Source organism: Pipra filicauda, unplaced genomic scaffold (genome assembly GCF_003945595.2).
Source record: "Pipra filicauda isolate LSUMZ 115617 unplaced genomic scaffold, ASM394559v2 scaffold1025_size60801_pilon, whole genome shotgun sequence".
NCBI lineage: Eukaryota > Metazoa > Chordata > Aves > Passeriformes > Pipridae > Pipra > Pipra filicauda.
In genome coordinates, this window is record NW_024103458.1 from 1 (window position 1) to 21,695 (window position 21,695).

Genomic DNA, 21,695 nt, shown 5'->3' on the forward strand with positions numbered 1-21,695 from the left:
CACACCAATAGTGTACACACCTTGCTGATCTTCCCAGCAGTGAAGCAGTCAAACCTCTTCAGACACACAGTGAGAACCTTGGGTGCACAGTGGACAGTGAACCTCTTAGTGGCGGCAACATTCTTCTCACACCTTGAAACCAAGCACAGAGCACAGCGCTGAAATGCACCCTATCTTCCACCAAGGCAGTCAGACAACCTTTCTTGTCTCGTGCATCCTTATGCTATTTTAAGGCAATTTGCTGCCATATTTAAAACAAACAAACAAACAAACAAACAAACAAACAAACAAACAAAGAAAAAACCCCAACCCCCCTCCCCCCAAAAACCAGACAAACAAAACTGTGTCTCATCAGTGTGCAGTAAACTTCCACGAGAAGATGACTTCTGCTCAATGACTTGTAGCCCCCTCCCACAGAGTCTAGTGTTAATATGTTGTTAGGAATCATCTTACTTGCTACATTGAAAGCAGTTTTCACCATCCAGGTGCTCAGGTGTTACAAAGTCCTCCAGAGCTGCAGGGAGGGATGAGGCTGCCTGGAGAATTGAGAAATCGGTGCACTGAGCTACAGCAAATGCCCTGGCCCAAACATTTTCCAGGAGCTGACAAGAAAACCCCTGTAGCTGATGCTGAGGAGACCCGCCATGAATCTGCAAGCTGTATCCAGAAGGAGCCAGAAAGAGAGTGTGGTGCTGAACATTTCCCCTGTCCCAGAGGTTCTCAGGGGCAATCAAGAGCTCCCTCTCTCTCTCACCTGCCATTGAGCTACTGATGTTATTATGTAGGGTCATCAGTAGTGAAAACAATCCAACCCATCAGCCTGGAAGCCAGACAGGTGTTGAAGGAGGGCAAAGGAAAGAAGGATGAGGATATGTCAAGGGTGCAGAGCGCATAATGGGTGCTTGTCCAGCTTCAAGCCAGCACCTACAGAGAGACCAGTGCCATGGCCTCTGCAGGAGGACAACATCCATTCCCCTTCCCATCCACGACCAAGACCTCTGGTGTTCACAGTCTATGCTTTCAGGACAAATGGGTTGACTCTGAAAAGCCTTGCCATGTCTTGAAGCACAACTGCAAAACCTCTTACTTTGATATCCAAGGGGACATCCAGGAAGGCCTCATAGGAATCAGAAGTGGCTTTGCAGCTGAAGCAGATGACTGGAAGGAAAAATCAAAATGCCGAGCAATGGTGAGCTGAACGATGGTCCTGCTTTGTGCTCCTTGTACCTGTCCTGCTAGTCCCAGGGCCAGCTGTTGGGCACAGGCAGACAGAAGGGCACAGGCAGTGCCAAGGAGAGCAGCTGTTGTAGAAACATACCTCTGGATCTCAGAAAGCCTCCAAATATTTGATGGACAATGGTAGTAGATTGAGATGATATGTCCAAGCTGGAAACAAGTAGTAAGACAGAGCATTACTTCCTCCAAGCCCCGGCTGGAGGTTTTCCTTGATGAGGCCACATCAAGGAGTCCAAAGGGCTCAGAACTTTGTAAAGGTAACTTGCTTGTGCTTACTCGTTGCTTGCACTCAGACAAGCTCTCTGCATGGCATTGACAGTACAGCATAAGAAGTCATGGGCATCTTCCTCCCTGCCAAGCTGAAAATGTTCTCCTATGACTAAGAAACAGGAAGTTAGTAGTTGTCTCCTACAGGAAGGGAAGAAAACCTGTCAAAGAACCTGAAATCACATACATCTGAAAGCCCTGAGAACAGCCAAAGGCAGGATGGCACTGACTGAACGCAGGACCTTGTTAACATGCGCTTCCATGATGCACATCATGCAGAAGCCTTGTTGGCGACCTGAGGAGGGAGGGAGAGAAGGTCCTCTGGTTAGCAAAATATCCCTAGTGGTGGAATACTCCTCTTCTTCCACTCCCACTCCAGTGCAATATGCCACTCCTCCCAGTGTTTCAACAAGCACGGCACGTTTTAGTGCATAGAAAATGTTCTTCAGAGGAATGCTAAACTGAGGTTTTAACTTGCAGGAATAGAGACCCAGAGCTAGAAAGATGTGCCTTCATGAAGAATAAGACAGCTGGATAGGACAGGTGGCTCCTGAGTGTACAAAGAACACAAGTTCTGGGGCTGACAAAGGGCTGCTTTTCTCCTAAATCAAATTTCAGGTTCTGGGAATCCTTGGGATTTGATTAACAGATTCACAGGGAGATGTCCCTAAGAGTACTCACAGGCCTGGCTGTGCTGCCGGGAGAGCAGATAGTTGGCCAGCGGCGGGGTGTATGTCAGGCATTGCAGGACAGCATTAAGGAAGCATGTGTTGCCCACATTGCGGAGTCCTGCTCCAGCACTCTGCCTTTGCTGCCAGACCATGCAAATCTTCTCGGGGGGAAAGAGGATCCTTTGTGGCGGAGTCATTCCCTCGGCAATGACTGCAGGGAAATTCCATTTGGAAAGAGATGAAACGAGGCACAAAGGCATATTTAAACAGTGAGGTCTCTGCAGGAGCGCTCAGGACCATCTGCTTCAACTGCCAACCCAACAACATCAGGGGAAGCTTAAACAGTGCCATTTAAATTTACTGTTTTGGAAAAATCCATTCCCCTGTTTACGTTGCTGAGAGTCCAACAAACCCACCATCTGATTTCTGGGCCGCAGGCTACCTTCCTTTCTCAGTAGAGTTCTAGACTGGATTATCAGTGAAGCCATCCCTTTTCCTGATTGGAACTTGTTGAAAACAAGTAAATACTGAGCACGGAAGGTAACCCAAAGGATGGCAGACCTCTCTACGAGCAATGGCAGCTTTCAAAGTCTTGTACCTAGTGTCAGAGGAGCGACAAAAGGTGTTTTCCTGGGTCTAATTGTAAACACGGGGGTCAGTTGGACTGCTCTCAGGAAACATCCCAGAGATCACTCTAGGTTGTGAGCACATCATTCTGGGATTTGACCACCAGCCATGTCAGTTGCCTGTGGCAGTTCACAAAGTCCAAACCTGCTGGTGAAGCTATTACTCACAGGAGTCGTTCCCTGCTGTGGCCATTGCCTCTCTCAGGCAGAGAGTGCAATGCTTTAGATGACCAAGGATGTCTTTCTCTCCAGAAAGAGAACAGCACCAATCCCGTCACCTAGTTGCAAAGAAATTACTGTAGCTCACCGAAAGTATCAAAACTCTAAAGAAACGCAGAACGGCATCCCCCACCAAGTCTTTCAGTGGTGCTCGTAACTGCTGCTGAGCTGCAGCTCACGCCCTTATGATCAGGCGCGGGGCACCAACTCACAGCGGGTTCAAAGGCCCTTTTGAAATGCTCCAATGTACGGTACCTTCTCTGAAGAGGCCCTGCTGCTCTCCTGACACTGCTTCAGCAACAGAGCCCTCTGGCTTTCCCACCTCCTAGGAGTGACCGTCTTTCAGCCACTACTTTAACTGCTGCCTTTGCTGCTCTCCTTTTTCTGCCTCCCTCCCTCCCACAGCAATCAAGGTGGGCTGAGCCCATCCCCTCAGACTACAGTCACCTCCCTGCTTACCTATCCTAGGCTATGGAAAAAAAACCAAGAATCAGCAAACTGGAATTCTAGCCTAGGTCATACCTGGCCAGCCTCTAAAAGTTGTAACAGCTCAGCCTACAGCTCGGAAGGTATAAATCAGCCTATACTTTTATCCCCTATACCCTGCTCTATGATCTGTGCCAAAAGTCAAAGCATTACCTTTGAAAGAGGAGGAAAGTTGAGGAGAAATGGTCAGTAAACAATAAACCATGCAAAAAAGGCAGGCACACAAGTAGCAAAGGAAGGAGCTGAGTTATCCCGAAGGCCAACTCTGTCCAACTGATTTTCGTTGGCGCGCTCCTCAGGATACCGGATGGGTGCCACATCTCTGCCCCTTTGTGACATGGGGTCACATGGAACCACATGGAACCACATGGAACCACATGGTTCTTGGGCACAGGAACCCACATGGCACGTCCGCCAGGTGGAAGCCACTGGACCTCCCCCCGTGCTGGTGGCAAAGGGCTAGTCATCCTCGGACAGAGCTCCCACACCTTCCCTGAGCCACACGGCCTGAGGAGTAAAAGCCTGCTCAGGGCTGTAACTGAGCCAGGTCACAGCTTTTCTGGCCCCCAAGGCGCTGAGGGTTTCACTGCCACTTCTATCGGTGAGACTCTTAGCAAAGCACCTGGACTCTTATGGGTTCCTTTCCAATTAATTTCATCTGCCCCCAGGGTACAACCATGGGCTGACCCTGAACTGGGACTGCCAAAGGAACCCTTCAGAGGCTGCGCTGGGAGGACCTTGGCTGGCTGCTGGCCCCCGCCCAGCTGCTGTCTTGTCCTCAAGCTCTGAAAACGTTCCTGGATGGCTTTTTAGCAGCTTCACATTTACTCCTGCCGCTAGGCTTGGTTAGGTTTTGATCAGCCGCAACTTTAGCCAGACTCCCACTCTGGATGGTGAGGGCACGCGCGTGTTAGGCGGAGCTGTCCCCTGCACGTCCGGCGCCGAAATAAACAAATACCGGCTTAATAGCACCTGTGGCTGTTGAGTTTTACTACTGTTGCCTTTTCCTGGCATCAATGGATAGAGACAGTTTTGTCCCTGCTGCACTTGGCCTATGTTGTTTGGGGCTTCTTGGAAATCATCAAACTTTTCTAATTTTTTTAGTGTTCCTAATTAACTTTTTGATTAGTTGTTTTTAACACACATCATAGGCGGTGCGTTCAGCCTTAAATCAACTTTAGCCAGCATGGAGTAAAAATTGTCATAAGCTCCTTTGGGAGAACACAGCCTGGGAAAAGTCCTAAAACTGTAAGTTTTGTTGAAGTTAACCCTGTTATGCTTCAGTGGAGAAAGCCTGTCAGAGAAAGATGTCCTGTTGAAGGAGGAGATCTGGAACACAAGATTTATGGACTACAAGGACCTTCTGCAGAAACCAGCAGCTAAAGAAGAAGACTAACAAAGGCTCAGCATTTGTGTCAGAAAATCCCTAGGGGAGGGAAAATATACAAAAAAGATTAAAGATATGAAGTTATTACAGTAGAAAGTGAGAAATTAATAACCAATACCACATAGAATACTAATTAATGAAAGGGAGTGAGTGATGTAATTTGGAAGCAATGAACATTAATTTCTTTGTTTGCCAAATCTGTATAAATAGGTGAAAAGCGATGTCTTGCTGTCAGGACGGAGGCAGGATTTTTGTCAGCCACATGCACACGCAGGGCTGCAAATAAAAGTAATCACTTGCTTTCTAACACTAAAAAGCCAATTTGTTAGAGGGTCCTATTTATCCCGACAGTTTCAGAGGTGTTTAGCAACAGGCAGTCCTCTGGACACCTGGTGTAACCTCTGCTCAGCAGGCAGATAGTGTTTCTCATGCGCCAAGGATGCAGCTGGTTGTTATTTAACAACACTTGACCTGCCTGGTTTGGCCCCTGCCTGGAATGGGGCATCAAGTTTTACTCAGTTCTTCTCAGGACAGGTGGTTTCACTCCTGCCCAGCTCAGCACAGTTCATATGGCTCCTGCTCCACTCCGAGGTGTTTCTTCTTTTATACTTGGGGCATCCAGCTCGGGCATGACTTTGCTTGGATGGCTTTTTTCATCACGTCTTGCAGCAGCTGGTTTTATCCCTGTCATCCTTGGGGAGGCTCCTTGTATCCCTTACCCAGACAAAGTCTCTGCATTTACTCCTGCATTACACCTCTCAGGTGACCTTTTTATGCCCCTGCCCTAACCTGATGTCTAGGTCCTGTATTACCGTCCTCCCAGCAGCACTTCAGGAGCTCTCTGATGAAGACAATCAACAATGGCACTCGTGAACAGTGACTCTGCTCCTGCCTCCTGCTCATATGGGGGCATTTTAGGACATAAACAGCTGTGCTCTGTGACCAAGCTGGTCCTACATGAGTCCCCTTTGCCCTCATCGTCAGTCCCTGAAGGTCCAGTGCGCCAGGAAGACCCCTTCTCCCCCTCCCTATCAGCCTTCACATTTCCAGGCCCCAGGCCGACTCCTTTGCTCCTCACAGGCCTTGCAGGTCACAGGCGCCTGCCTGCCAGGCTGGGATGGCCTCACAGCAGCACAGGGCAGCACAGCAGCACACAGAGCCCCATCTTAATACCAAACAGGCTCTTCTCCCCTGAAAGGGCCACTCCTGTTCTGTTAACGTGTTTCAAGTCTAGATTAAGATTGTTATATTGACATGACAAACCAAGGATTAGGATGTGCCCTGGCCTGCAGAGTGATCAGGTCCAGGTGATCAGGCATCATAAGCTGAGCTGTGCTGTACAGTTCGGTGCTAAAGGGCTTACAAAATCTTGCTATGCTGGTGCTGCTTATAGAAATCTTGTGCTACTCAAATCATGGTATTCTGGGCTGTAGTGATCATACCATGATGTTAAAAAAAATGAAGCTTTAATTGTAACTATGTGTCATGGTTTGAGATAGCCCCAAAAAATCCAATTCCCTAGCTCCATCCCCCTCCCACATCTCAACCTAATGTGAGATGGGTTTTTTTCCAGACAAAACACACCAGACTCAAAGTGGGGGAAAGGGAATATATTACAATGACTATACAAATAAATATAACATCACATTATACACACGATCACAAACTATCTCTACCATGACATATAGTATTTACAATGGACCAGATCTCTTCTCCCCTCCAAATAAAAGTCCAGGAGGGAAAGAAGGACAGATCCCTTCCAGTCCTTAAGCAGCAGCATCTTCTGAGGCAGCAGTCTGTCTGTCTTTTCCACATGCAGCAGCTGATAGCTGGCTTTCTGCCAGCACTCACATGGGAGGTATCCAACTCTCCCTCGGCCCCCTTGACACAGGCAAAGGGGTCTTCCATGGGCTTCGTAACCCCAGACAAGGTCGTTTCACCACGTCATATCACGAGACACAGGGGGGTCTTCGTGACGGTCTGGTATCTCTTGCAGGGCCTCTGTGCCCTGTCTCTCAGGCTGCCACCGTGGCAGCAGTGCAAGGGGGGGAAGCCAAGGTCAACTCCCCCTGCATTCCATCTGGCTGTCCCAGTCCAGCTCCAGGACGCTCTTTTGAGCTTCTTAGCTCCTCTCTCTCCAGTGCTGCATGTCTAAAACTGCTCTCCAAAATAGGAGTCTATGTCCCTCTCCTCCAAGAGGGTCTCCAAGGGAGTTTTGGGGAATCTGGTACAGTCTTACCCCAAACTCTGTCTCTCAGTTGCTGGCTCTCTTTCTCCTCCCTTTCCAGGAGTCTTCTCTGCGGTGCTGCATGTTGTTTCTGCTGCTCCTCCAGTTCAGGTCCTTATCTCTGGCTCTCTGCCACCGTTTCTCTGGTCAGCGTCGGCTGCTGCTCTGCGTCCATGGAGAAAACATCTCCCGGCATAACTACAGGCACCTAGCCCAGCTTTATGCTGTTCCGGGTCCCTGCAGCCCCCCAGCCAAGGGCTGGGAGGCCCCAGAGGGCCCAAGGGGCTTAGAGCCCCTTCCTCGTGGCTCTACAACATGGCCACCTCTCCTACAACAACCAAACTACAACTCATCTCTTCCGGTCTGGTTGTGATATGTTTACATTTTTGCAGGAGCGCCCATTGGGCAGAACTTCAAAATTTCCAAGGGTTTCCACCCCTTGGGGTCTACCACTTTTCTTTAGCCTCTGGGGGAAAACAAAGTCCAAACCACTACACTATGACTCAGTACCGTCAGTGCTTTGGTCCCGTGGAAATGCGTGGGGCAGAGGACAGGGGACCTTGGGATCAGGTGGCAATCTTGGCTACTGGAATGGTTCAGGATTCTTGTCTGCAAGCTGCAGTTGAGTGCGTCGTATCACTACTGAACCAGAGATGCTCACCTGCCGCTCCCATCAAGTGGACTTGCTTTTGGGGGTCTTGTATTTCTTTCTTATTGTCTTTCACGAATCCAGGGAAGAATGTGTGCGATTTTCTGGTTCTTCCCCTCACCTAATCCCCTAGCTGCTTTTTGGAAGGCCTCTTGCAGAAGCTGATACTGAAGCAGTGCTTTCAGGGTTACCCAGGGACTCTGAGAAACTGGAGGGGGAGAGATCACAGATTCAGTGCTGCCTGTGGTCAGGGACTAACGGAATGGCAAGCAGCTGGCTCACTGGAGAGAGATATCCCATTTCTAGCTAAATGAAGCTAAATCTCTTATCCACAAACTTCTGATTCAAGTCCAGGCAGTTCTGTCTAGACTGGCCAATGGGGCTGATGATGCCTGAGACCAAATCTTCCTTCCTGGGGCATTTCAAAAGAGCCAGCCATACTGAAATCAGGAGCTTTTCTACATGTGCTTGATGAGCTCAGCTGCCTCAACATCTGTAAGTTTTCTTTTTTTCAGACCCCATTGACGATGTGCATGGTGACCTCCTGGGATCCCATGGCAAAATGAACCTTCTTTGCACCTGCGAGTGTAGCATCTTCCCCTTGCACTCCCTTCCTGGAGCAGTAGGTGCTGGCACAGCAGCCATTCATCTCCAAGGAGTCCCCAGGGTTGTGAGGGGGGATGAAGCTAGGTGGACAGCAGATCGCAGTCAGAGGCCATGGAACAGGTTGGACATGAGCTTGGGGAGACCAAGTGAAGTTCATCCCATATTAAAAGCCTCTATGGCCCATGAGGAGACAGCGAATCTCCCTCTGGAGAGCCTAGGTCAGGAATATACCCGCATCCATCATCGTAACGTCTCTGCATCTTGTTTGCAGACAAACCTCCTGTTAAAACTGCCGGAGCTTCCAAGCTGACTGCAGGCAGCAGTTGTAGAGCCCACGGCACCAGCTCATAGGGCAGCAAGGAGTGCCTTTCAGATGCTGTCTCTCTGCCTTGTAGATCTCTTTGTGCTGCCCCAGTCTTTCTGATCTGCCTCATCCTTGACTTCTCCACCCTGCTCCCTGCCATTGCTTGAGAAGGAGTTATCTGCAATGCCTTTGGGCACCGGGAGCCCAGAGACTGAAGCTTTCCAGCAAGAGCCCCAGGCCTGTCCAGCAGCTGTAAATTTCCCTTGGAAGAGCACTCTCATCTTTCAGCCCAGTGTTTATTTAGCCCCCTTGTCTATGTTGTACAATGGGGCTGCTTCAGAGAGCCCCTGTGGTCCTTCCAGCTCTCTCTGCCTGGCCTGGCTGTCCTCAGGGCATCTTGCCAAGCTCTCATGTGGTGCTGCTGACCCCTGGGCTGGTGTCATCTATCTTTTCTAGAAGATGATTTTTTTCAGCAAACGCCCTGTGGAGGACAGCAAAGCTGCAGAGATGAGCCCACATGTCAGGAGAGAGCCTGGCTGTCCCAAGAGCTGGTGCTGATGGGGGCCAAAACTGCCCCTGGTCTCCCCCCATCCCAGTCAGCAGTGGGATATCAGGATTGAACTGTGAAGTTTGTTAACTCCTCGGCAGCATCCCTGTGGGGTGGGGAAGACAGGGCAGGGGAGCGGCTGGATGGTGAGAGAAGGGCTTCCAGGTGTTCTGGATGAGCTGTAGCAAAGCCATGGGGGCCATGTGCTGCTGCAGCCCAGCCTTCCTGGGTGCACTTCAGGAAAAGTGTTTAAGAAAGACCTTCACTCAAAGCAATGGCCTTGGGTTTTCTGGCTGCTTTTCCCAGAGGAAGCAGCATGTCAGCAAAGGAATCAAAGCTCAGGGGATTTCCAGTGAGAAGGACACTGGGCGGAGTTGGGTATGTATTCTTCCATCCCATAAAATGAGAAAAAATGGGCCGGAGTGAGAGGTGAGGGATTTCCAAAGTCTGCTCATCTCTGATGTCTCCCCTCCCTGGCCTGGAGGGATCCAGTGCCTCCGGTGCAGAGCCGAAAGCTGTGCTGCAGATCCTGAAGGTGATTGTCCTGCTTCTGGTCAGGGCAGTGTTAATTTGGGCAGTATCCAGGAGGGGGCACAGCCAGGACATAGAGGTTATTCCTCATTTTGTCAAGGATGGGGGAAGGGGTCTCTTCCAGGTTGTGTGCGTGGTGGCAAAGTTGGGCACCAACTGGTGAGCAATCATGTGTGAGTCATTTGCCTCCCTTGGACACTCGGTTATTAGTATTGTTTCTGTTACTGTTCTGTTGCTGTACTGTTTTCTTATTTCATTGCCGTTTCCAGTAAGTTGTTCTTATCTCAGCCTGCCATCTTTACCTTTTGTGCCTCCAATTCTCCCGTCCAGCCTGCCTCCGGATGGAGGGGGAGTGGGAAGGAAAGGAGGAGTGGGAAGTGAGCGAGTGGCGCACGGTCTGCATGGTTTCAGTGAGAACACTAAATTATGGAACACCCGTCTTAAACACATCATCGTGGCTGGGCTTCTCGAACGAAGATTTAAGAAGGCTCCATCCACATTTGTTACAAGCACGCTGGTGGCTTAGGAGGCCAATGCGAGATAGACATATCCGATTGCAAAAGGCACAGCAGAAAGACTCCCTAGGTGGTATATTCTGCAAGACATGATTCTTTCTCCCTTGTCTTTTCTCCTCGAGAGGGATTCTGCGTGCGTTCTCAAAGGAAACAGCAGCGTTAGAGATGGTGTGTCTCCAGGCCTCCCGATTGGAGGCCAGAGTAGACCAGTTATGTTGATTGATATGGCCGAGGCTGAGATGTTTGTAGCTATAATTGTCTACAACGTGGAATAAATAATTCTGATTACAGTATGTTAGTATTTCTTATTTTATTATTTTAATAATATTTCTTATAACATTACTATCTATTGCTGAATATATATAACATGTAATAATGTATTATAAAGTATTACTTCTCTCTATATTTCTATATTATATTTCTAAATATATTTCTATATTTCTATATATACTTTTCTCTCTATATATTCTATATTTCCATATATATGTCTATATTTCTAATAATATTTCTATATTATTATAACTATCATCTACTTAGCTAAATCATTCACTCAGGTCTGAGAAGGCGTGTCGAAAACAAGGATGCCTTGGCTAATAAACGCAGTGCTAGTCTTCCGTTCTGCTTGAGCCAGGGCCATAATCCAACGCCATCATTGCCAGAGTGCCCTGAATGCTTGTCTGACGTGAATCTCTGGGGCGTGGAAACCCTCCTCTTCTTCTCTGAAGGGCGGTAGTCTGTGTGCTGCACAATCTCTACTTAATATTTGTTTTCTTAGCTTTAATATAATTGCTTCAACACTGCTTCCAAATACTGCACTATGTTTCTAGCTATAATTATCTACAACGTGGAATAAATAACTCTGCTTAAAGTATTTTAGTATTTACTATTTTATTATTTTAATAATATTTATTATACTATTACCATCTATAGATGCTGTGTCTCCAGGCCTCCTCATTTGAGGCCAGAGTAGACCAGTTATTTTGATTGATATGGCCAAGGCTGAGATGTTGTGTCAGGGAGTCCTTGTATCTTTTCTTCGGGATCCTCTCTTGCGGCAGCCGGTGGCAAGTTCACCACAGAGCACGATCTTAGGGAGGGGGGGGTTGGTCCTTCATCCTGGAGACGTGCCCTGCCCAGCTCAGCTGTGTTCTCAGCAACATGGCCTCAATACTTGTGACTGCTGCCTGTTCTAGAACAGATGGATTGGTCACATCATCTGACCAGTGGATGTTTAGGATTGTACGGAGGCAGCGTTGATGGAAGCGTTCCAGGAGTCGCAGGTGGTGGCGGTAGATGACCCATGATCCGAAACCATATAAGAGAGTAGACAGCACAATGGCTCTGTAAACACTGACCTTGGTACTTTTCTTCAAGTCTTTATTTTGCCAAACTCTTTTATGAAGCTTTCTGAAGGCACTATATGCCTTTGCTAACCTGTTGTCCATCTCCCCGTCAATCTTATCATCCAAGGAGATGAGGCTCCCTAGGTGATTAAAGTGCTGGACTGATTTGAGCTCTGATTGGCCAATGGTGATATGGGGATGATGGAAGACTTCCTGAGGTACAGGTTGATAGAGAACTTCTGTCTGACTTCCAGCCCAAAGAGGTCAGCAGCCTCAGCAAAGCAGGATGTTAAACGCTGCAGAGCTGCTTCTGTGTGAGCGACGAGGGCGGCGTCATCAGCATAAAGCAGCTCCCGGACAAGATGGTTTAAGGTCTTGGTGTGGGCCTTCAGTCCCCTTAGGTTGAAAGGGCTTCCATCAGTACGGTATCAAATGTAGATACCATCCTGATCCTCGAGGTCTGCCATGGCCCTTTGGAGCATCCTGATGAAAAAGATTGTGAATAGGGTTGGAGCGAGAACGCAGCCGTGTTTTACACCGTTCTTTATTAGAAAGGGCTCAGAAAGTGCATTGCCATATCTGACTTGGCCGTGCTGATCCTCATGGAGTGAGATAATCATTTTAAGGAACTTGGGTGGACAACCTAAATGTTCCAAAATCTGCCATAGGCCTTTCCTGCTCACAGTATCGAAAGCCTTGGTGAGGTCAACAAAGGTTCCATAGAGACCTTTGTTCTGTTCCCTGCACTTCTCTTGCAGTTGTCTGAGGACAAATCCCATGTCTGTGGGGCTCCTGTTGGCTCTGAAACCACACTGGCTTTCAGGGAGAATTCCTTCTGCTATAGTGGGTGTTAGTCTGTTCAAGAGTATTCTTGCCAGGATCTTGCCAGCAATGGGGAGCAGAGTAATACCCCGGTAATTTGAGCAGTCTGATTGTGCTGGTTTAAAGGTAAACCAGCAGGGGAAATGAACTCAACCCAAAAGAGAGATTATAAGTCAGAATAACAATTTAATAAAATAACACAATAAGTACGATTATACAGACAAAAATTGGTTATAACCCACAAAACCCAAATGTATAACCCAGCATCCTGGGGCATGAACAGAGTGGTGTTTGTTGGGCCCCCTGAGCCCAAAGGAAAGGGAGAGGGGAAAAACCCCTGTTGGTGAGAGTGGTGGTGCAGTCTGGTCAAGAGTGGTGGTTGCAGTTCGGTCGAGAGTGGTGATCTGCAGTCTGGTTGACAGTGGTGGTCACAGTCTGATTGAAAAGTGGTGGTTGCAGTCTGGTTGAAGACACATTGGTGACATCACAGGCAGAGCAGTGACATCACAGAGGCATTGGTGACATCACAGGGACAGCAGTGAGATCACAGAGACAGCAGTGACATCACAGGGACATTGGTGATATCACAAGGACAGTAGTGACATCACAGAGACAGCAGTGACATCACAAAGACAACGGTGACATCATAGAGACATCGGTGACATCACAAGGACATCGGTGACATCACAGAGACAGTGGTGACATCACAGAGAGAGCGGTGACATCACAGGGACATCGATGACATCACAGAGACAGCAGTGACATCACAGGGACAGCGGTGACATCACAATGACAGCAGTGACATCACAGAGAAAGCGGTGAAAACACAGGGACAGCGATGACATCACAGAGACAGCAGTGACATCACAGAGACAGCAGTGACATCACAGGAACAGCAGTGACATCACAGAGACAGCGGTGACTTCACAGGCACAGCGATGACATCATAGAGACATCGTTGACATCACAGAGACATCGGTGACATCACAGGGACAGCAGTGACATCACAGAGACTTCAGTGACATCACAGATACACCAGTGACATCACAGTCACAGCAGTGACATCACAGGGACAGCAGTGACATCACAGGCACAGCAGTGACATCACAGGGACATCAGTGACATCACAGAGACTTCAGTGACATCACAGGGACATCGGTGACATCACAGATACACCAGTGACATCACAGGCACAGCAGTGACATCACAGGGACAGGAGTGACATCACAGGGACATCGGTGACATCACAGGGGCAACAGTGACATCACAGGGACAGCGGTGACATCACAGGCACAGCAGTGACATCACAGGGACATCGGTGACATCACAGGGACAGCAGTGACTGTTACGATCCGCCCCAGGAAATAGGCGGGGGGGGTAACTCAGGTTTTATCAATAATTCCCTTGGGGTGGATTAAAGTGAAACGACACTAAATAATCGGTGTCTGAAAACATATTGACAAGGTTTATTTTAACAATTCTGTATCAACAGGTGTGCCAGCGTTTTGGGGGCTGTCATATAACAAGGTCAACCTTTCGGGGGAGGAGAAAAATGCATAGGGGAGAGAAAGACAGGGTAAGAGTAAGGGAGAGCAAGGAAAAAGAAAAGATGAGAGTGGTAAAAACGTAAATAGTCACCGCCCACTGGATCCAGCCATGTAAAAGGAATGGTCTTGATCCGCAGGTGGGGAGGGGAAAAGAAGGAAAAATCCCCCCAAACCCCCAAAGTCACCAGTCAGTATCCATATCCTTTGCACCTCCCCCAAGGCGGGGAGTTGTTTTCATAGGGGGGTGTCCCCCTTTTTGGCGTGGAGTTCATGTGGAGGGCGTGGTAAACTCGGCTCTTCCCGCCTTTTGGGGGCTTGACATCTTCTGCACTGGAGGAGGGGGATGGGCCCAGTTACCCATCAGAAAGTCAAAAGCCTGCAGAAGTCTCTTAGAATGCATAAATCATTAACTGTTCCAGTCCCTGACACCCCCCAAAGTGCGGGTGGGGATGGATTGGAGGGTCCCGGCTGGGCCCGAGGCCACGGGGAGGGGCTGCGGCCGCCGGCGGCTCAGGAGCTCTGTGGGGAGAGAAAAGGGGGTGAGAGTGGGGTGGGAGGCAGGGGGGGAACAGAGGCTGTGGGCAGAGGGTAGGACACGACCCCCATTTGGGGACCCCCCTTTACCTTCTCCCGCAGGTAGAAGCCGAGCCCCAGCGCCAGGAAGACCAAGCCCAAGACGAAGCCCCCGACCCCCACCAGGATCTTGCTGCGGACGGTGTCCGGTGGCACCTCTGGGGGGAGCCGGGGGGGTCAGCACCCCCAAAACCTCCTCCCACGCACCCCCCGGCACCCCACAGAGCCCGGCCCGCTCTCCCCCAGCCCACCCGGGGGTCCCTCAAACCTCCTGCCAGTCCCTTCCCAGCCCCTGAAGGGATCCCACCAAGACCATCCCAGACCCTTTAGGACCCTCCCACCCCCTCCCTTCACCCCCAGCACCCACCAAACTCCCTCCCAGTCGCCCCCTGTTGCCCCCCGGTGGTGGGGGTTCCGGGCCGTACCCCAGTGCCGGCTGAGGGGGTGCTCCAGGCTGACGTGCTCCACCTGGCAGCTGTAGGTGACCCCGTGCCGGGGGGGGGATTTCCAGCAGCACCAGCACCTGGCAGCTCCAGTCCCCATTGGGGACCACGTCGGTGGCCACCACGTGCTCCGGCAGCTCCTGCCCATCCTGGAACCACCTCACCTGCACCGGTGCAGGGTAGAAATCCATCACGGAGCAGAGCAGGCGGCTGGGGCCGGGCTGGGAGCTCGACGGCACCAGCGAGATGGACACGCTGGGGGGCACTGGGAGGGACGGGGGAGACACTGGGCTGAGCTGGGGGCCACTGGGAGGGAGGGAAGAGGGCTTGGAGAACATTGGGAGGGATTGGGATGGCACTGGGAGGGACTGGGGTGGCAGTGGGAGAGATTAGGAATAGAGTGGGGTAGGAGGGGCTGGTCTGGGGGGGCACTGGGGAGAGAGTTGGGAGATGTGGGAGTGAAGTGAGAACGACTGGGAATGGACTGAGGGGGTCTGGGAATGGATCGAGAGGGTCTGGGAGTGGAGTGAGATGGACTGGGAGTGACTGGGAAGGTCTGGGAGTGACTGGTCTGGCCTGGGAAGGAAGCGATCTGGATTGGGAGGCAGAGTCGTGGTGAGGGAACTCTTTGGTTTGGGTCTGCCTGGCAACTGGAGCGTCATCAGAGAGACGCGCTGGGATTGGCTGAGGGGCCTGAGCTCGGTGGCCCCAGCGGGGTGGAGACGCGGGGGGGCACTGGGAGAGACTGGGATGGACTGGGAGGAACTGGGAGGGGGCAAAAGGCCACGAGGACGGGTACAGGTAGGGCTGAGGGGTCTGGGGTGATTCACAGGGAGCGTTTGAGGAGCTCCAGTGTCATTCCCGGGGCAGGGGACGAGGGGACCCGCTCTGCCCCACGCTCACCTCTCCTCTCCACGCTGAACGGGGTGAACCCCTCGTAGTTGTGCCGGCAGTACCTGTCCACCATAGACCGTTTGTACTCCAGCCATTCCTGTTGGCTGTTCCAGTACCTGGCCTGGATCTCCCCAAATGGGGTGTCCCCCACAAAGACCCCCACATCGCTGTCGAAGTGCGCTTGCTGCTCCCGGTTGTAGATGAGCTTCTCGAAAAACCTCACCCGCTCGGTGCCGTTGATGAAGTGGCACTCCTCCCTTCCCATGTGCAGGAACACCCCTGTGTGTGCAGGACACGAGTCAGGGGGTGCCCCGTCCCCCGCCCATCATCCCCCAGTCCCCCCCAGAAGGGTGGGAGCTCAGGGGACTACCCCGAACCCCCCTTTCCCACCCCCCTCTGCCCCACGGACACCCCGGCACCGGCTCTTGGCTGGGGGGAACCCCCCCATCAGCCCCCCGGGGATGGACAGGGGGGTTGGGGACCCCCCCAATGCGGATCCCACCCCCCCCAGAGCCCCAGGGAACCGCTCCAGGGATCAAGGGACACCCAGGGACCCCCAGGGCACCCCACTGCCTGCTCTCCCACATCCCCTTTCCCCCCTCTCCCAACCCTTTCCCACCGGCCCCACAATCCCCAGACCCCCCCAACCTCACTTTGGGGCTCCCCCTCCCCTCCCACTCACTCCGGGCCTTCCAACCCCCCTCGCACTCACTTTTGGGGCTCCCACACCCTCTTTTCTCCCCTCTTTCCCCCCCTTTCCCACCCTCCCCCCTTCCCGCCCCCCCCGCTCACCCGACAGCTCCTCGCCCGCAGCCGGGGGGGCTCCCAGCACCACCAGCACCGCCAGCACGGCCCCAGCTCCCCGCACACGCTCCATGCCCAGCGCCGGACAGCTGCTGACAGCCCCAAACCAGCCGGGCGGCGCCGTTTTGGGGGGTTTGGGGCGCGCTGGGCTTGGCTGAGGGCGCAGTTGGGGCCTTTTTCGAGGCGTCTTCCCGGCGACTGATGAGTCATCAGCGCGGCGCGCTGGGATTGGGCGCGGGCGGCGTGGGCGCTTTGGGATTGGCTGAGGGCCGTTGGGGGCCCCCGCGGCAGCCCCGGGGCTGGGGGGTTCGGGGGGTCCGTGGGGGAGGGGGGAGCTCAGGTGTACCCAAAATTGGGAATCCAGGGAGTGCAGAGAATTGGGAAGCTTTACTGGGAACACCGGGAGCAGTCGGCTGGTGTCAGAACAAAAGCAGGTACAGGGGGATAAACGACCCCCCCAAAATCAGCGCGGGGATGGACTGGGGGGTCGAGGCTGGGACGCTCAGCCCTCCAAGGACCCCCCCAAATCTCTTCTCAGCCTTTCCATTTCCCCACAAAGCCACTCCCATCCCCAAAAGGCTCCCACAAAACTCCCTCCCAGTTGCCCCCAGGACTCCCCAAAGCCCCTCTCAGCCCTCCCAGTACCCACCAACCTCCTTCTCAGCCTCTCCATTCCCCCGCAGACCCTTTCCCTTACCCCCCAAACTCCCTCCCAGTTCCCTCCACGGCCCCCAGAGCCCCTCACCCCCCTCCCAGTGTGCCCCCGGTGCTGGGGGGGCCGGGCCGTACCCCAGTCCTGGCTGAGGGGATGCTCCAGGCTGACGTGCTCCACCTGGCACCGGGGGGGATTTCCAGCATCCCCAGCACCTGGTAGGTCCAGTCCCCGTTGCCTCAAGAGAGCGCGGAGGAAAAGACTCCAGGCCAGGGGAGTGGATGAGATGAGATAAAGAGAGCAGGTCCTGTAGTGGAGCCTCAGGCCAGGGGAACACACACGACGGGCACCCCCCAGGCAGTGGCTCTGGGATTTTAGAACAAGGTCCATCCAACCCCAGATCTCTCCACCCCCCACTTCTGCCCCGTTCTGCCCCCGACACACCCCTTTGGGAATTGGGCTTGGGCTCTTTGGGACCCCTTCTTCCTCAGCTTCATCTTCTTCGCAGCACCCACAGTCCTTGGAGCTCCTCCCGAGTTCTGGGCTTGAAGGTGGCTGTGTCTGTGTGATGTTTTCTGGTCCAGGCTTTTCTACAATTCTGCCTTGAAAAGAAGACTAAACACGCTAACGGGATTTAGAGGGGTTGATATGGGATGGGGTAACAGGGTTGGGGATGTGCAAACATTATGCTACAGGGTAAGGGATAGAATGCAGCTCCATTAAAATCTACAATCACTACACCACTACTTCTAAAATCTACCAAAGTTAAAAATTCCAAAAAGCTCTGAGGCATCACACCTCTTCTTTTACAGTTCTATCACAACTTTTTATAAGTCAATCATATTATATTATAGAGCTCCATTTCTATGTTGTTAGGTACACCTTTTATATACTTTTATATAACTTTTATAAACTTTTTAATGTATTAATAAAATCCCAGGGATCTTGCTTGGAACTCCCTGCATCCAGGGACCGAGAGGATCTCCCTGAATAACTTTCAGTGGGCACTGGAATCCTCAGGGTCCTGGAACCCCTGGAGCATCAACAGCTTTGTCCCTCCAAAGGGGTCCCAATTTGTTTCCAATGGTTCAAGGATACAAAATAAACCAAATACCAGTTTCCAAAACCAAATCAACTTAGAAGTCCAGAAATCACAAGTTAATATCCAAAATACCAGAAAGGATTTCTTCAAGATTCTTTCTTTGCAACCTGAAGTACCCATTATACAAAAGAAACCAAATACCTGTTTCCAAAACCAAATAAACCAAAGACCAGCTCCAGAACCAAATAAACCAGTGAGTCCAGACTCCCAAATTAATATCCAAAATCATGGCTGGGCTGCATGAACGAAGATTTGGGAAGGGCTCTCCCCACATTTGCTACAAGCACACTGGTGGCTAAAGAGGCCAATACGAGATAGACACGTCCAGTTGCAAAAGGCAGAGCAGAAAGACTCCTTGGATGGGATCGACAGGACACGGTTCTTTCTGTGTTGTCTTTTCTCCTCGATGGTGATCCTGCTGCGTTCTCAAAGGAAGCAGCAGCGTTAGAGATGGGGTGTCTCCAGACCTCCCGACTGGAGGCCAGAGTAGACCAGTGATGAAGATCAATGTGGCCAAGGCTGAGATGTTGTTTCAGGCAGTCCTTGTATCTCCTCTTCGGGGCTCCTCTCTTGCAGCAGCCGGTGGCAAGTTCACCCCAGAGCACGATCTTAGGGAGGGGGTGGTTGGTCCTTCATCCTGGAGACGTGTCCTGCCCAGCTCAGCTGTGTTCTCAGCAACATGGCCTCAATACTTGTGACTGCTGCTTGTTCTAGAACAGATGGATTGGTCACATCATCTGACCAGGGGATGTTTAGGATTGTACGGAGGCAGCGTTGATGGAAGCGTTCCAAGAGTTACAGAATCACAGAATCACAGAATCGATTGGGTTGGAGAAGATTTCCGAGATCATCCAGTCCAACCCTTGGTCCAAATCCAGTCCATTTACTAGATCATGGCACTCAGTGCCACGTCCAATCTGCGTTTAAAAATCTCCAGGGATGGTGAATCCACCACCTCTCTGGGCAGCCCATTCCAATGCCTGATTACTCTCTCTGTAAAGAATTTTCTCCTGATATCCAACTTAAATTTCCCCTTGCGGAGCTTAAGCCCGTGCCCCCTTGTCCTATTGCTGAGTGCCTGAGAGAAGAGACCAACCCCCACCTGGCTAGAACTTCCCTTCAGGTAGTTATAGACGGTGATGAGGTCACCTCTGAGCCTCCTCTTCTCCAGGCCAAACAACCCCAGCTCCCTCAGCCTCTCCCCATAGCACTTATGCTCCAGTCCCTTCACCAGCCTTGTTGCTCTTCTCTGGACCCGCTCCAGCACCTCAATATCCTTCCTGAACTGAGGGGCCCAGAACTGAACACAATACTCAAGGTGTGGCCTCACCAACGCAGAGTACAGGGGAAGGATCGCTTCCCTGCTCCTGCTGGCCACGCTATTTTTGATACAGGACAAGATCCCATTGGCCTTCTTGGCCACCTGAGCACACTGTTGGCTCATGTTGAGCTTCCTGTCAATTAGTACCCCCAGGTCCCTTTCTGCCTGGCTGCTTTCCAGCCACTCTGTGCCCAGCCTGTAGCGCTGCGTGGGGTTGTTGTGGCCAAAGTGCAGGACCTGGCACTTGGCTTTATTGAACTTCATCCCATTGGAATCAGCCCATCTCTCAAGTCTATCCAGATCCCTCTGCAGAGCCCTCCTGCCTTCCAGCAGGTCGACAATCCCTCCCAATTTGGTGTCATCAGCAAATTTGCTGATGATGGACTCCATAAAAAAAAAAAAGGTAACCTCCACAGAGGTTGTTTAGTTCTCCTTCTCCTGCACAGTCTTTGTTCCCCTCAGCCTGCCCGTGCGACGGGCAGCGATGAGACCGACCTTGCGCCCGGCGGGAGCGTCTCTCCGGATGTTCGAGGGCTTCCCGATGTGCTGGTGGTTACCCCCTCCGAAGGGATGTTCTACAGGGTTCATGGCCACACCACGGACACGTGGCCAGCAGTTCCTCTTGGCCTTGTACTTGTGGTAGGCCCTGCCAGCCTTCAGAATGGGCTTGTCAATACGGCCTCCGCCGGCAACGATTCCAGCAACAACTCTGTTTGCAGAAGAAATCACTTTCTTGGAGCCAGAGGGCAGCTTCACTCTGGCTTTCTTCCTTTCAGGGTTGTGAGAGATGACTGTGGCGTAGTTCCCAGAGGCACATGCCAGCTTCCCACAGTCACCGGGCTTCTCCTCCAGGCAGCACACGATGGTGCCCTCCGGCATGGTGCCCACAGGCAGGACATTACCGATGTTCAGCTGAGCTTTCTTGCCACAGTACACGAACTGGCCGGTGTGGATGCCCTCGGCAGCAATGAACAGCTCCGTGCGCTCTTGAACCGGTACGGATCACGGAACGCGATCTTGGCCAGGGGAGCGCCCCGGCCTGGGTCGTGGATGATGTCCTTGACGATGCCCTTGATGTATCCGTGCCGCTCGGCGAAGTCCACGGCGCGGAGCTTGGCCGGGCCCTTCCTGTGCTTCACGTGTGCGCGGAACACGGAGCCCGCGCCTTTCCTCTGCCCGCGGATGACGCGTCCCATGGCGCCCTCGGGGACACACTGGAACAGCCCCGTCAGCGACAGCCGGTCCCTGTTGCCCTCCCCGTGCCCGTCGCGCAGCCCCCGTGCCGGCCGGGCGCTAGGGGGGACCGATGGAAACGGATCGGGATCGGGATCACGGTCGGTCCCCATCCCTGTCCCCATTCCCACTTCCTGCTGTGCCAACCTGCTCCCAGGGTCCCCGTTCCTGTCCCCACTATCCCTATCCTGGTCTCCCATGTCCCCATTCCCATTCCCGGTGTCCCAATTCCCATTCCTGGTGACTCCAACCTGCTCCCAATGTCCCCATTCCCATTCCTGGAGTTCCCATTCCCATTCCTGCTGTCCCCAACCTGCTCCCAGTGTCCCCATCCCTCTCCCCAATGTCCCCATCCCAGTCCCCCCTGTCCCCATTCCTATTCCTGGTTCCCACAGAGGAACTGCCGGATGCCGGAGGAGGGAGCCAGAATTTATTGCCCAAAGCAGGAGATTTTCACACCCAAATTAAAGCCTCAGGAATAATTGTGGTCCTGGGTTTCACACGGGAAAAAGCAGGAAGTTGATCCATCGGGAAGAGCCGCAGGGGGGCTGGGGTGGGTAGGAGCAGCGGGATGAGCTCTGCCAGCAGCTCCTGCCTTTCCACAGGGAGAGGGAAGGGGCGGATCCAGCTCCAGGATCACTCAGGCCGTGATTCCTGCTGGGATGAGAGTGGGGAAAGGAGTCACCATGT

General features: G+C 52.2%; 2 protein-coding genes, 2 long non-coding RNA genes and 1 pseudogene across 4 annotated transcripts; 1 reads left to right on the forward strand and 4 right to left on the reverse strand.

Annotated features, from left to right (window-relative positions):
* Positions 1-19: 19 nt before the first annotated feature.
* Positions 20-1,132, reverse strand: LOC120324929. The gene is made up of 3 exons (XR_005566660.1): positions 1,088-1,132; positions 454-536; positions 20-132 (listed from the first exon to the last, which is right to left on the reverse strand). It is a non-coding gene; the product is annotated as an uncharacterized LOC120324929 (long non-coding RNA).
* A 3-nt stretch (positions 1,133-1,135) lies between these two features.
* Positions 1,136-3,694, reverse strand: LOC114002238 (ubiquitin carboxyl-terminal hydrolase 42-like; the record flags this gene model as incomplete). The annotated part of the gene is made up of 6 exons (XM_027748120.2): positions 2,969-3,694; positions 2,185-2,385; positions 1,691-1,798; positions 1,513-1,615; positions 1,319-1,386; positions 1,136-1,158 (listed from the first exon to the last, which is right to left on the reverse strand). Coding segments are annotated over exons 1-6 (528 nt in total), but the record flags the coding sequence as incomplete, so codon positions are not given.
* Positions 3,695-4,017: 323 nt separating this feature from the next.
* Positions 4,018-4,977, forward strand: LOC114002245. Its single transcript, XR_003545803.2, has 2 exons — positions 4,018-4,106; positions 4,790-4,977. It is a non-coding gene; the product is annotated as an uncharacterized LOC114002245 (long non-coding RNA).
* Positions 4,978-14,462: 9,485 nt separating this feature from the next.
* LOC113986250 (class II histocompatibility antigen, B-L beta chain-like) lies at positions 14,463-16,710 on the reverse strand (the record flags this gene model as incomplete). Its single annotated transcript, XM_039389955.1, is given in 6 exon segments — positions 14,463-14,502; positions 14,608-14,714; positions 14,982-15,057; positions 15,059-15,264; positions 15,903-16,172; positions 16,686-16,710. Coding segments are annotated over 6 exon segments (693 nt in total), but the record flags the coding sequence as incomplete, so codon positions are not given.
* A 3,466-nt stretch (positions 16,711-20,176) lies between these two features.
* Positions 20,177-20,971, reverse strand: LOC113998497 (annotated as a pseudogene).
* Between the last annotated feature and the right edge of the window lie 724 nt (positions 20,972-21,695).